General features: G+C 47.0%; 1 protein-coding gene across 1 annotated transcript in view; it reads right to left on the reverse strand.

Moving 5' to 3' along the window:
• The window catches only part of SLC41A2 (solute carrier family 41 member 2), a 402,292-nt gene that overhangs the window by 208,831 nt on the left and 178,627 nt on the right, over positions 1 to 14,834 (reverse strand). Inside the window, exon 6 of the mRNA XM_085653261.1 lies at positions 6,409 to 6,555. Within this exon, the coding sequence (XP_085509387.1) occupies positions 6,409 to 6,555 (147 nt within the window). The remainder of the gene's footprint in view (positions 1 to 6,408; positions 6,556 to 14,834) is intronic.

A 14,834-nucleotide genomic window follows, 5' to 3' on the forward strand; every position in this document is an offset into this window, starting at 1 on the left:
CATTACAGGGTCCGCTGGAGTTAAGGGCCCACTTCTAATGTGGGCATCAGTAGTTTAGTTCTACTTCCACCTCCCGAGTCTCCTCAGGAGAATATTCACTTTCCTCAGCTTTCTATAGAGTGCAGCCTCTTATTATACTTGTACTTCCTCGTCAGTACTACGCTGCCAATGGACTCTATATCTGTGGTCTTCTTTGGTGGTGTTTGCAGAAATGATGGGCCCAATGTCCAGAGGCCATGGTAAAAACTAGTATGTGTATGTGCAAACTGCACTTCGAACGGTTTGCGGCCCAGGCTGCATTTTGCAGACAGTAAATGTACTAACCTGTGACATAGCAGAATGAGGATTCACAAGAGGTGGCAAACCCTCCTGTCTAAAGAATAGTGATTAAGCAGCAGACACTCCACCATCTTCTGTAAATGCCTGCAAACCGACCTCCATTCTTACCGGTACACAGGTCGCTTTTTTTTTTTTTTAAATGGTCAGTTCGAATGAATGACAACAGTCAGCATGCAATGGACACCTGGGCCATTGTAAGATCCACGCAATACAAAGCACCACAGTTCCCAAATGGACATCCCTCTTTGCGAATCAGCTACCACCTCCACTCTCAGGTCAGTGACTGATCAAAGTTTTACACAATTGTAACATAGCATACTGAGTCACAAATGGGAAGCATTTTTACGCCCCCCTACCTATTTGCAATTTGGGGGGGGGGGGCGGGGGGGGGGGTGTCACAAAAGTTACTTTGCGACTCGAAAAGTCTTTTCCAACAAGCAGAGTAACTTATGCTCATTTCAAAACATTCCGTTGCGATCACAAAGCATATGATACTGTGAATCGCAGGCTTTGCCACAACAAAATATAGTGCCCTCATGTCTATCATTACAGAATTTTTTTAAGGTAGGTAAGGTAGAGTGTCGTAGAGTGGAGTCGCATAGAGTGTTGTGTATTGGAGTGACAGAGTGGAGTCGTGTGATGAACAGCGGAGTGGCAGAGTAGTGTGGGCTGATGTAGAGTGCATTAGCGCAGAGTGTGCAGAGTGAAGTGGCGTAGAGTGCAGCAGCATAGAATTCAGCAGTGCACAATGCAGCGCCGTAGAATGCAGTTGCGTTGATTAGAGTATTGCATAGTAGAGTGCAGTGGCGTAGAGTGCAGTGGTGCAGACTGCAGTGATGCAGAGTAGAATGGCACAGAGTACAGTGGAATAGAGTGTAGTGGTGCAGAGTAGAGTGGCATACAGTGCAGTGATGTATAGTGGTGTAGAGTAGAGTGGCATAGAGTGGTGCACAGTAGTATATAGTGCCATAGAGTGAAGTGGCATTCAGTGCAATGGGGTAGAGTGTAGTGCTGCAGAGTGAAGTGGCATAGAGTGGAGTGATGCAGAGCAGAGTAATGCAGAGTAGAGTGGCATAGAGTACAGTGGCGTAGAGTGCATTTGGCCAAGAATGCAGTAGTGCAGAATAGAATGGCGTAGAGTGCAGTGTTACAGAGTAGAGTGTCGTAGAGGGCAGTGGTGTAGAGTAGAGTGGTGGAGAGTAGAGTGCAGTGGCATTGAGAAAAGTGGTGCACAGTCCAGTGGCATAGAATGCAGCGGCGTAGAATGCAGCGGCGTAGAATGCAGCGGCTAGTACAATGCAGCGGCCTAGTACAATGCAGCGGCCTAGTACAATGCAGCGGCCTAGTACAATGCAGCGGCCTAGTACAATGCGGCGGCCTAGTACAATGCGGCGGCCTAGTACAATGCAGCGGCCTAGTACAATGCGGCGGCCTAGTACAATGCGGCGGCCTAGTACAATGCGGCGGCCTAGTACAATGCGGCGGCCTAGTACAATGCGGTGGCCTAGTACAATGCGGTGGCCTAGTACAATGCGGTGGCCTAGTACAATGCGGTGGCCTAGTACAATGCGGTGGCCTAGTACAATGAGGTGGCCTAGTACAATGAGGTGGCCTAGTACAATGCAGTGGCATAGAATAGAATGGCGCAGAAAGCAGTGACGTGGACTATAGTGATGCAGAGTAGAGTGCAGGAGGGCCTTAATATTAAGGCTGCTTGGCAAGACAAGGTCCATAGTACACTTGGGATGCATGAGAATGGTGATTGTAATACATTACGACCCCTCGATGAGTATATTAGACCACAAGGTATAACGGAGCCTAGTATCATTACTAACATAGTTAATGGCTCTAATATTTCTCTGAGCCTAAATTTATTTTCCTGGAATGTTGCAGGTATTAGCCAGAAACTATGTGACCAGGACTGGCTGAGTTATATTGCTGCCTTGTTTTTACGCATTTAATTCATGCATACCACTCATAAGGCTTAATGCACTCACCTAAAATTCTTGTACTAGATTTAAAATCTACTGGAGTCCGAGTACAAGAATTTTAGGTGAGTGCATTAAGCCTCATGAGTGGTATGCATGAAGTAAATGCGTAAAAACAAGGCAGGGACCTTAAATTAAGGAACAGAAGAACATGACCCTGACGAAGGCCCCAGACCCGATAGGGCTAGCAATGTGGGCCGAAACATGTTGGCACTTAAATGAGGGTATATTTGAAAAATTATGTTCAAAAGAACCCCAACATATGATTTTAACGGTACCACAAGTACCCCAGAATAAACAATTTGATTGGGGTATACCTGTAGGTATTTTTACTATATCAAAAAATCTGGTTCCCTGCTTAACCAGTTATCATCTTATATAAGAACTCCCAAAACATCTTTGGTTGAGTCTGCCCAGATAGTACCATCTTACCTGGGTGTGGAGAAAACGTCTATGATGAAGCATGTCACTATTATGTGCGTCTTCTTCAATATCTTTGATATTCCTCCCGACAAAGTGAACATCGTAGTACAACAAGAAATTCAGAGATCTAGTGATAAGACAACGGATCTCCTGATACAACTGTAGTCCGTGTGGGATTACAGCTTAACAACAGTTGCTTATAGTGAAAAAAAGTCTTATTGGGAGAACGCAACTGGATTGTTTCTTCTCTCACTCTCCTTGTGTGAAAAAAAAAAAAGGCTGTGTGCTTGCCCGCACTTTGTTTTCTCTTTATCTAAACGATGTGGTCAAGGTTTTGGAAAATTGTGTTGATGATTCTCCAATGCTAAATAACAGGAAGGTACCGAACCTACTTTTCGCGGACAACTCCCTACTTATTTCAAAGTCTCCCAAGGGTCTACAGACCCTGGTTAATAAATTCCTAGGCTTTTGCAATGAGAGGGGACTCGAGCTTAATGTTAACAAAACAAAATTAATGATCTTAGGCAAAGGGGCCAAGAAAGGTCAAATGACTATTCGGGTTGGCAATGACGTCCTTGAGAGGGTTGATAATTTTGACTACTTAGGAGTATGATTTATGGATGGTTTTAAATGGTTAGATCAGATCACGAAAAGTAAACATCTTATTGCGCACAGGTCTGATGCTATTTTGAGAACGCAAAAAAGAACAGTATCTCATGTAGTATCCCCCGTCATGGAGATTTACAGTGCTAAGGTGCAAAGAGCTGGCCTTTACGGGGCTGAAGTGTGGGGTCATGTTGATGTCCAGCCTCTGGCACTGGTAGAAAATAGTTTTGTTAGGAAAATGTTATGCCTTCCCCATAGTACACCCCTTATTCCACTGAATTTAGAACTGGGATTAAAAAGAGTAACAGATCTAGTGGCCCTGAAAGTATTGACTTATTGGGTTTGTCTATGGTGTACACCGGAGCTTGTTGATTATAGGGCTTCCCTGTGTGAAGTTCTAAATATGCCGGGTGCCAGATTGCTTCCATGGATTAAACACATGTCCTCGTGGTTGGGAAAGTTAGGTCTTCATAGTTTTGGGATGATCTTACTAAATTAAAGAAAATTGATATACACCTTCTCAAAACTACCTATTGGAACTTTATTAATGAATGTATATTAAGAAAAGGTTCTGTATTATCTTTGACTAATACATTTCTTGATTTTAAATCTACTCCACTACTAGAGGATTACATGGATTTTATACCTTTTGCTTTCCCTAAAAGTCTCTTCATACGGTTTTGTTTGGGAATATTACCTATAAGATCATTTACCCACAAATGGAATCTAGCACAGCCAGTACTTACCTGCCCAATGTGTTATCAGTGTGACGAAAATTAATCACATTCGCTATTTTTCTGTCCGGAGTATTCCTCCCCTCGTAGGAGGTGGATTATTCCAATTTGTCGTGAACTGGGGATTGCACAATACCAAATAGCACTGAGGATTTTTTTAAACTGACCTCTCCCCCTTTCAAAAAATTAGACCAGTGTAAAGATCAATAGTTGCATTTTATCGTTTACATATAATAATTAATGGTTTTATTTTGTACTGTTTTATTTGGTGTGTTTTTATGGTACGGTTTGCAGCGCCTAGTTTTATGTATAGTTTTAAAGCACCTGGCACTTTACATCAGGGTCTTTCACTGATGAGAGTAGATATTATATATTGCTGCTATTATTGTAACTAATTCTGAAGCATTCTGCACATTAAACATGGACATATTGCTGCTACTATTGTATATATATATCTGTGCATTGTTATTGTTATTTTAATGTGTGGGCTGTTGGTTGATACGTTAATGGTTGTAATAACCGAATAAAGTTATATATATATATATATAATATAGAGTGAAGTGGCATAGTGTAGTGGTGTAGAATGATGCAGTGGCGTAGAGTAGATTGTTTCAGAGTAGAGTGAAGTGGTGCAGGGTAGAGTGTAGAGGGGTAGAGTTTAGAGTAATGGCGCAAAATGGTGTAGAGTACAGTGGCATAGAGTGCAGCTGTGCAGAGTAGATTAGAGTGGTATACAATGGATTGGCATAGAGTGGAGGGGGTAGAGTGGAGGTGTACAGCGCAGACTGCATTGGCGTAGAGTATATTGGCATAGAGTGTAATGGCCTAGAGTGAAGTGTTGCAGAGTGGCATAGAGTGGAGTGGAGTGAAGTGGAGTGGAGTGGAGTGAAGTGGAGTGGAGTGGAGTGACCTAGAGTGGAGTGGCCTAGACTGGAGTGGTGTAGTAGTATAGTGGCCTAGACTGGAGTGGTGTAGAGTGCATTGGCACAGGGTAGAGTGGTGCAGAGTAGAGAGGCAAAGAGGAACTGGCACAGAGTGCAGGGGCGCAGAATGGAGTAGTGCAGAATGGAGTAGAATGCAGTGGCACAGAGTACAGTGGTGTGGTGAAGATTAGAGTGCAGTGGCGTGGAGTGGTGCAGAGTGGAGTGGTGTAGAGTAGAATATCCTATGGTGTGGTAGAGCACTCCCATTACAGACAACACATCTTCAATTGGAATCGCCATTACATTTTAATAGAAATACAGTTTCACTTAAGAAAGTATACAGCGCACAAACAATGTGTGAAAATGTCATCGCCTAGTGTACTGATTTGGTTCGATGGTTTTTCAAATATTTGATTCCACCACACTTCAGAATTACCACAATATATGCTTCATTTGGGCTTTTCTAATTCTGAAATATCTACACAGTTCATTTACAGACATTTATATTTTGTTGTGGAAAAAACTTTCCTCAAGCACTGCCTGAAGCCAGAATAATTTTCACATAAATCCTCTCACTTTGAAGTCAGAAAAGGAAAGTAAACACCAAGCTCCCCGGGAGAGAGAGACTGACATTTGACTTCTGTCTTTGAATGCACAGCAAATGTGACAAGACGTAAACAAGATTTAAAGGCCTGTTTACAGAAATTGAGCACTGGTGGACGAATACAGTAAAAAGGGTTTGGGAAAGGGAAGGAATGAACTTGCGCTGGACAGCCTAAAACACAGAGCCAGCAAACAGAAAGCAAGCAAATGTGAGTTACAAACCACAAAGCCAATGGTAAACAAGGGGCGGATTGCATTCTAACGGAAGCTTTCTGAGTGTCCCCAAGACGTTGCTAGCAAACCACTTCGACCTGAAATGGAAGGTCTGGTGCACATACAAAATATACAGCAAAGCCCACTAGTTTAGCTAGCGAGTGAGCGAGAGTGAGGGGAAACTTCCCTGAAAATATTAATAGGTAGAAGTGAGACAAAGCATAAAATGCCTAATGCCTAAAAATAAAAACAAATTATGAAAACATATCTGTGTTTTATCATTAAATGTTTATCATCTCTCAAAAACTGAAACCCACAAACCAAACGTGAAGTGCAAACTCAATTAACAATGTGCAGTGCATTCTAAGAATAGTGCGTTTCAGCTTCACTCGTGTGATGTCATCATTCATGGTAAGCATGCCAAGTTAAAGGTGCCTTTTACATTTAATCCTGTGTTTTTTGGAGTTCCAAAATAAATAGTTTACATTTTCAATCAATCACCCAGGAAAGTGGTCCATTAAAATTAAAAGATGCATTTTAATAGCATTATTCTTGCAGAGGAAAGTCCGCTTTACTTACCGAGGCAATAATAAAGACCCTGACTTATCCAAGCCAATATTGCAAGAGTGATGAGGTCCCCAAAACTAGCAGCTATGGGAGTGGCAACATTATCTGGATTAATACCAGTTTTTTTTGATCCAACTATGACGCCAACCATTATGATACCTATTTCAATAAGAAAAAAAAACATCAGAGTGACGTTATAATGTGATACTTACTTTCCAAAAGTTCATAAGCCAAACATATTTCTTGCAACACATACTCAAACAAGGAAATGTCCCATAGGTAAAAGACAATAAATGCTGTTTTGCGTCATTTGTATGCAAATCATGGCAAATTATGTCTGGAATTCATCCTTATTGTCTTGAGCCAGGGTCATAGTGAACTTACACAGAGATAGACATTTTTTTCAACAATAGGAAGGTGCACCAGGAAAGAAGTCCATGTTCAATTTGATTATTCCATCATCTTCTTTTATTGATAATATATAATATACAAGTTAAAATCCAGCCAATGTGTTTCGCTCCATGTTACAAAGAAACTTTATCAGGGCTCAAAAATAATAATGTTGCGTATGGGTCATATATGCCATTTGTGGTTCAGTATCACCACATAACGAAAAACCTTCTCCTCCTTATAGTCCAGGTTATTTCCAGGTCACAAACGGTACCAAGGGACACTATCCCATCCCAAACGAGATACCCAGGTCAGGATATCACAAGACTATGGCATGCGGACCTGGTTATCACATTTGTGACGGGATAGCGTCCCTTGGTACCGTCGGTGACCTGGAAATACCCTTGAATATAAGGAGGAGAAAGTTTTTCAATGTGATGATTCTGTACCACAAATGGCATATATGACTCCTACACAACATTATTATTTTATGATATTATACGATATTATGTCGTAGCACTATACGCATTTATACCTCACACCGAAGTTATGGAGGCAGCTGAATGGATGTTGTTGAGAAACTATTATGAAGAAGCATCTTTCTGTTCAAACTACTGCACTTCAGCTTATCCCACAGCTATTTTGCATGGAAAGACACATTCTTTTTACAACAAACGGGAACGTCCATGAATTTTCCGGGAGCCCCCACATGCGCAAATATCTTCATGGCCAAGTTTGAAAACAACCACATTTTGCAACAAAAGGCCTGGCATGAAGGTTTCTAATTTATAGGAGGTACATCGATGACATTGTGCTATAATGGAAGGGTTCACACCAGAAACTTGAAAATCTTATTGAGACTCTTAATTTGCAGAACACACTTATAAAAGTGACACACCAAATGATTCAAAATTCGATTAACTTTTGGGATATCCAATTGGAATTAAGGGAAGGAAGTCTACATACAAACGTCTACAGGAAGACAACAGATATATATAATGCCTTGCATTATGCGAGTTTTCATCCACCATCCCTAAAAAAAATTAACCTTTGTCACAATTCATTAGAATAAAGAGAATCACCTCAGACCCTGACAAATGCCAGCAATGCATTCAAGATACATCTCAGCAATATCGAAAACGAGGATATCCTCATGTAATTTTGGAAACTGCGGGGGCGTGGCCAAGCCGCGGGCAGAGATGGCCGCGCGGCGTTGAAGCTCCGCCGTCGGCCCAGCACATTCACCGATGTCCCCAGCCTGCTGAATTGGGCGTTGGACGAAGAGCACTGCTATTCCTCCCCCTGACCCCCCTGGAGCACGACGCGAAGCCAATGGGGCCCAGTGTGTCTCGACTGCGGCCAGCGGAGGGATTGGACCCGGCAGCCTGAGGCTCCAAGATGGCGGCCCGGATCGGCACTCGGGAGCGGCGTTAGGAGCGGCGGCGGCCGGTGCGGAGGCAGGTACCTTGGGGGGGCTTCGAGGGGGTTTTGAGCTCCTGGGTGCGGTCGGACGGGGGTCTGCCTTGCTCCCCGCGCTGCTGCTGGCTTGGGGCCGACCTGGTGCTCGGCGTTGGTCCGGCGCTGCGGGTACGGCCTCGCTCGTCTTCCTCCCTCGGACCCCTTGCTAACTCGGGCGGGAGGGCTGGGGGGGGACGCGGGATGGCCTGTTGGCGGTGGGCCTCCGGTCTGGGACGAGCGCCCGGGCTGCTTCTGCCCCTGGTTTCGGGCCTTCGCTGAGGGGGTCCTGTGCTCTGTGTGCTGTGCTGGCTGCCCTCCTCTACCCTACCCTCCAACACCAGGCGCCACAGCAGCTGGAGGCGACATTGTGGATTGCTCCTCTGCCCTGCCGGGGTCCTGGGGCACCGTGCAGGTACTCCCTGGTCCAGTTCTTGGGGGTGTCGCCGTTCGGCTTGGACTGGTCACGACTACGGCTCTTGCCCGGAGTACTTCGGAGTCGGGGCAGGATTGGCGCCACTGAAGGGGCTGAGCCGTTCGAAGAGCTGTTCCGAGCGATTGTGGTTTGGGCCGCCTTGTTGAACTGACGCTGCACCGACTTGGGGCCACCGTTGATCTGAGGGGAGCTGGCTGGTGTCCAGTCGGTTGTTTGGGGGCATGGGTCGCAAGGACCCGAAACAGAAAACGCTGCCATTTGGAAAGCTTGCTGAGCAACCGGCTGAGAGGCGCCCCGACATGGCGGCGCATGCTGATGGCGCGTCCGGCGGGCCGGCGGCTCGTGCCCCATCCCCAGACTGGTTGCAGGAGATGAGAGCTGGGTTCAGGTCCATTGATGGTCGCTTCGATGCTCTAGATAAAACGCTGGAGACAATGGGGGCTAAGATCCAGGCCCATGACAAGCGTTTGGATGAGGCAGAGGCCAGGATTTCAGCCATAGAGGATGGCGCTGTGCAAGAAACTAAGCGCATAGATCGAATGGAACGCATCTTGAAAGAGGTGGCCATCAAGAACGAGGACTTGGAATCGCGCAGTCGGCGCAATAACGTGCAAATTACTGGGGTCCCGGAGTCCACGGCTACGGGCCGCCTGGACGTATTCATGGAAAAACTGTTGTCAGACATTTTTGGGAGAGACTCCTTCACACCTGGCTTTGTGGATGAGAGGGCGCACCGCTCCCTGGGACCGAGGCCTAACCCGGGGCTCCCGCCTCGCCCGCTGATAGCCCGCATCATGAACTTCCGGGACCGTGACACGGTAGGTTGTTTTGATCTCATTAACATTGATTGGTGTGTGTTAAACTTGCTGATATATGATGATACGACTGATTTCTGTCTCCTACTGCTTACTCTGCGGTTTCGATGGCTCAAATAGGCTTGAATGAAAACCCCATCAATCTATCGTTAATGTCTTGGAACGTTAGGGGCCTGAATAACCAGCGTAAATGCAAACAGGTGATACATTATTTAAATCGGCACCGAGTGGACATTGCCTTTATTCAAGAGACACACTTGCACTCCTCAACCAACGCCCGCTTTGCGGCATCCTGGGGCGCACACAGGTACTTTTCCAATTTCAGTAATTATTCTAGAGGTGCTGCAGTGTTGATTCATAAGAGAGTCCCGTTTCATTGCCAGCAGTTTCTAGGGGACAGAGAGGGGCGATACTGCATAGTGAGAGGGGTGTTGATGGGCCACGGGATTATTCTTGTGTGTGTGTATGCTCCTAACACTGATTCCCCAGAGTTTTTCCACGCGCTTGCCGCCCAGCTCGCAACCCTTGAACCGGCCAGGCTCCTAATTGGCGGCGATTTCAACCTATTGCTCGATGTGGGGTTGGACAGTACCTCGGAGGCCACTGACTCTAAGCCTAGGGCGCGGCGCGCTCTTAGACCTTTGCCACCAATTCTCCCTGACGGACATATGGCGCAGGCGCAACCCAGGCACCACTGATTACACTCACTTCTCGGGTCAACACAACACTTGGACCAGGATTGACTACTGGCTCCTTTCCCCGGGCCTGTCCCCCTGGTTTCGCACGCTGAAGACTTTCCCTAGAACATACTCAGATCATTCTCCAGTCTTACTATGTTTGGACGTTCCACGGCCCGAAGGTTTTGAGCGACAGTGGCGATTCCCCGGGAGAGCGCTTCTAGACGATCTCTTCGTCCACAAGGTTTCCGAAGCGATTGAGGACTATTTTACGATTAACACCGGTTCGGTAGACTCTTGGGCCGTGCTTTGGGAGGGGTTTAAGGCATACATTAGGGGGATTTGCATAGCTAAACATGCTGGGGTCCTAAAGGCGTTGCGCACGACAATCGCTCAGCTGGAGGTCCAGCTAGACTCGGTCGACGCTGAGGCGAGGCGGGCTCCGTCTGGTGACGTGTTTACTAGGCGTCTGCGCCTCCTGTCCGACTACCGGGAGGCCGCAGACAGGGAGATCCTGTACCTAGGAAAATACCACACCGCACGCAGATACGGTGAGGGGGACAGACCGGGGCGCACGTTGGCGCAGGCTCTGCGACCGCCGTATAATAAGTCCTTTATAGCTGAGGTTCGGGGAGAGGACGGCACACTCCGCACGACGCCCGCCGAGATTCGGGACGAGTTCCTGGCCTACTTCTCGGCATTATACACGACCAGGCAGAGCGGTGCCTCGGCTTCTCGAGAGGCCTACTTATCGGAAATCGCGCTAGTATTCCTTGACAAGGGAATGCAGGAATTCATGGCGGAACCCATAACGGTGACTGAGGTTCGAGGGGCGATTAAGGCACTTCGGAGCTCCTCGGACCCGGGCCTCGATGGTTTATCCGGGGATTTTTACAAGGCCTTTTCCGATCTCCTGGCGCCCAAGCTCATTGAGGTGTATGCAGAGGCCTTGCAGCTGGAAACCCTCCCACCTACCCTTAGTGAGGCGGTCATAGTTCTGCTCCCGAAGCCGAACAAGGACCCTGCGTTGTGTGGATCATATAGGCCCCTCTTCCTATTAAACATCGATTATAAGATTCTCGCCAAAATAGTGGCCAACAGACTTTCACAATTGATGGAATTTATCATAGCGCCCGCCCAATCTGGCTTCATACCCCATCGTTCGACATCATTACATTTGCGGACGCTATTCACAGTATTGCACAGAATAAATCCTGACACACCCGCGGCGGCTATTCTCCTAGACACCGAAAAAGCCTTCGACTCCTTAGAATGGCCTTTTTTTCTTTCCGTAATGCATCGAATGAGCATGCCTGCTGGCTTCATCGCCACCACGCGGCTCCTCTTTAGCCGTCCCACGGCACGCCTGCGTATTAACGGCACCCTGTCCCGCCCATTCGCTCTTACCCGCGGCACGCGCCAGGGCTGCCCGCTATCGCCACTGTTGTTCATACTTGCCATGGACCCTCTAATCAGGCACTTTCAGGAGCGACATCTCCACAGGGGTCTCCAGTTTCGGACGGGTCCCCTGCTGGTCTCCCTCTATGCGGACGACACCATACTGTATGTCAGGGAGCCACAGGTAAACCTTGCCCCCCTGATACAGGAAATTCTTCGCTTTGGTCGCCATTCGGGGTTGGGCATCAACTGGCATAAGTCTATAATTTTCCCGCTGCCAAGCGGCACCTCCCCGTGGCAGTGTGAGTTTCCGCTGGAGTGGTGCTCCGACTCGGTACGATATTTGGGCATACATATACACCTGAGCACGGACGAAATTATCCGCCTCAACTATGGCCGCGCGGTTGCGAAGCTTGAGGCGCAGGTGGACGGGTGGCTGCGGCTTCCGCTCTCCATGGTGGCCAGAATCGCCATTATCAAAATGATGGTGCTTCCTAAATTTTTGTATCTTTTTAATAATATCCCCATTCCCCTCACCCAAACCTTTTTCGCCACCCTACGGTCCCATTTGATTAGACTGGTCTGGGGCGGAAAACGCCCCCGGATCCGTTGGAAGATTCTCACGCTTCCGCATGACAGGGGCGGCTTTGGAGTACCGGATTTGTATTTATACTATCTGGTCGCTCAGTGTGCACACGCCTATGCCTGGTACCACCCTGACGCACGGATCCCATTTCTTTGTCCGGAGGCGGATTTTGTTCTCCCGAGTCGCTTGTCGGCTGTATTGCCCAAGGGTGTCCCCAGGAGTCCAGTGGATATTCAAACGGTGTCCACCACCAGCTGGGCCTGGAATAGACTTTCGCGCTACTTGGACCAGCCCTTTCTGTATTCCTCTTCTCTCCCGCTTCTTAATGCAGGTTGGTTGCCGGGCACTGGCGAGAATCTTGTGCAACGCACTTTAACGAAGTTTAACCTAACCAAGATTGGGGATTTATACCCGGGGGGCACATATTCTCGGTATCGGAAGAGGCACGATTCAGCGATGCCACTTTCATGGACAAATTCATCCTCAACCGGCTTTACTTTACGGTTAGGTCGGAAATTAAGGGATTCCCCCTCGAGCCTGCTTCCTTTGAACCCCTCACTCTCCTCATTGACAAGGATACAGGGGCACACATTATTTCTAAACTGTACAGGACATGTGCTGCACTGGTTCCTTGCGCGGATGAACAGTTGCGGGCGGCTTGGGAGGCGGACTTGGGTAGGCCTATTACGGACGAACAGTGGTCCGCTTGCTGCAAGGTCACTAACATGATATCGCTCAATAGTCGTCATAAACTTCTGCACTATAAGTTTCTCCGCCGCAGCTATATGGCCCCGGATAGACTCCATTCCATTGATCCCACGCGGCCTCACACATGCTGGAAATGCGCTGCACCTCATGCTGACTTTGCACACATGACCTGGACATGTCCGAGATTGCAATCATATTGGACGCAGGTGCACAAAATTCTAGAGGAGATGTTGGGTCTTGCGTTGGTTCCCACTCCTGAGGTTGCGCTGCTGGGCTATACGGTACATTTCCCCAAGACAGTTCGGAGGCTTGCGTCTCTGGGCTTTCTGTTAGCCAAGCGGGAAATTGCTAGGCGTTGGGGTGATAAAACAGCTCCCACGGCTAGGGCATGGCTTACGGCCATGGCTTTCTGCAACACGAACAGCGAGATTTACTCCAGTCTCCTCCCCACCGTGGCCCGTCCCAAAGACATCTGGGGCCCATATAAAACATACATCGCGAATCTGCCGAGCCCCTCTCAATCACACTCCAGCTGGGGGATAGTGCCCACAGGGGTTGGATAGGTTATACGCTGCGGAGTTGCGCATTCGGGGAGGCCATGGGGTGGGTACAGCGCTGTGGGTCTCCTCGCTTCGGGTCCGGAGGCGTGGGCTGCACATGGATTGGCTATTGCAAATATGAAGGTCACAGTTATGGGTGGCATAGAGGAGCGAGTGGAGGGTCATTGTTCTAAGGTATTCCGGTTTGGGTTCGGACGGGTGGGTTGGCTGTGATGGTTGGTGGGTCCTTGCTGCCTGGAGCCTTGCTTATGTGTTATTCATGGTCTAAGGAACGGAATTGTCGTAATGTATATCTCACACTGAAGTCTATTGTACACACTGCTGAGATCTCTGTATTGTTTTTTCTTTCAAACATAAATAAAGCTTTAAAAAAATATATATATTTTGGAAACTGCGAGAAGAAAGGTTCTAGGGATGAACTGAAAGGACTTATTAACAAGAATAGCCAAACATTCTAGTAAAAAGGGAAGTGTGTGTATTGAAGTTTCCCACTGAAACATCAGCTATCAAACGCAAGATACTACAATGATGGGAGATCATTGAACAGTAAGCGGATTTTAAGAATGTGTTTACGTACAAACCCATGTTCGCACATTCGCGCTCTAAAAATCTGAAGGAATTGTTGAAAAAAGTCCAACGCCTAAGCATGGTGTTCAACCGACAGGCATGAGCAAATGATTCAATTGTAGTCAATGTGGAAATGTGATTGTACGGAGCACGTTTACTCACCCTCATACAGGCAAGAAGATTAAATTAGCACAAACATCAGATTGCAACACTGACATGGTGATTTATGCTATAAAATGCCCATGCGGACTGGTTTACGTGGGTAGAACATCAAGGATAATCAAAATACGTATAACAGAACATAGGAGTATGATCAGAACAGCAAATAAAAATTTATGTCGAACAGCACACTGGGTGGAGAAAAAACACACCATACTGCAAATAACCATCTCAGATCTACCCCGCTAGGGAAAGAAGATCCAAGTTGTAGGTGTCACAAATAAGAAAATTACAAACCCTGTTTCAAAGTAAGTTCCTGTAAAAATAGGTTCTTTGGAGGAAGACCATCAGTTTGTGATATGTAATTCAAGTACCGTAAATATGTTAGGAAGGGACATATTATGCAAGTTAAATTGCACAACTGATTGCACACTGGATGGTGTTGAATTTCAAAAGCATGAGGAGGATGTTGAATTTTAAATGGGCAGACAAGAAAAAGCTGTAGGGTTATATCCTGTGAGAACAGTGGAACATTAACCTTCTGATTTGAGAGGAACAGTGAAAGAAGACGTATGAGATTTTTCAGGGAAAGACAACACACTAATTAGAGGCGTAGAACCAGTGTGAATTACAATACAGCCAAATGCAGACCACTGCCATATAATCTAACACCAGAGACCGTGGCTA

This window comes from Triturus cristatus, chromosome 4_1 (genome assembly GCF_964204655.1).
Source record: "Triturus cristatus chromosome 4_1, aTriCri1.1, whole genome shotgun sequence".
NCBI lineage: Eukaryota > Metazoa > Chordata > Amphibia > Caudata > Salamandridae > Triturus > Triturus cristatus.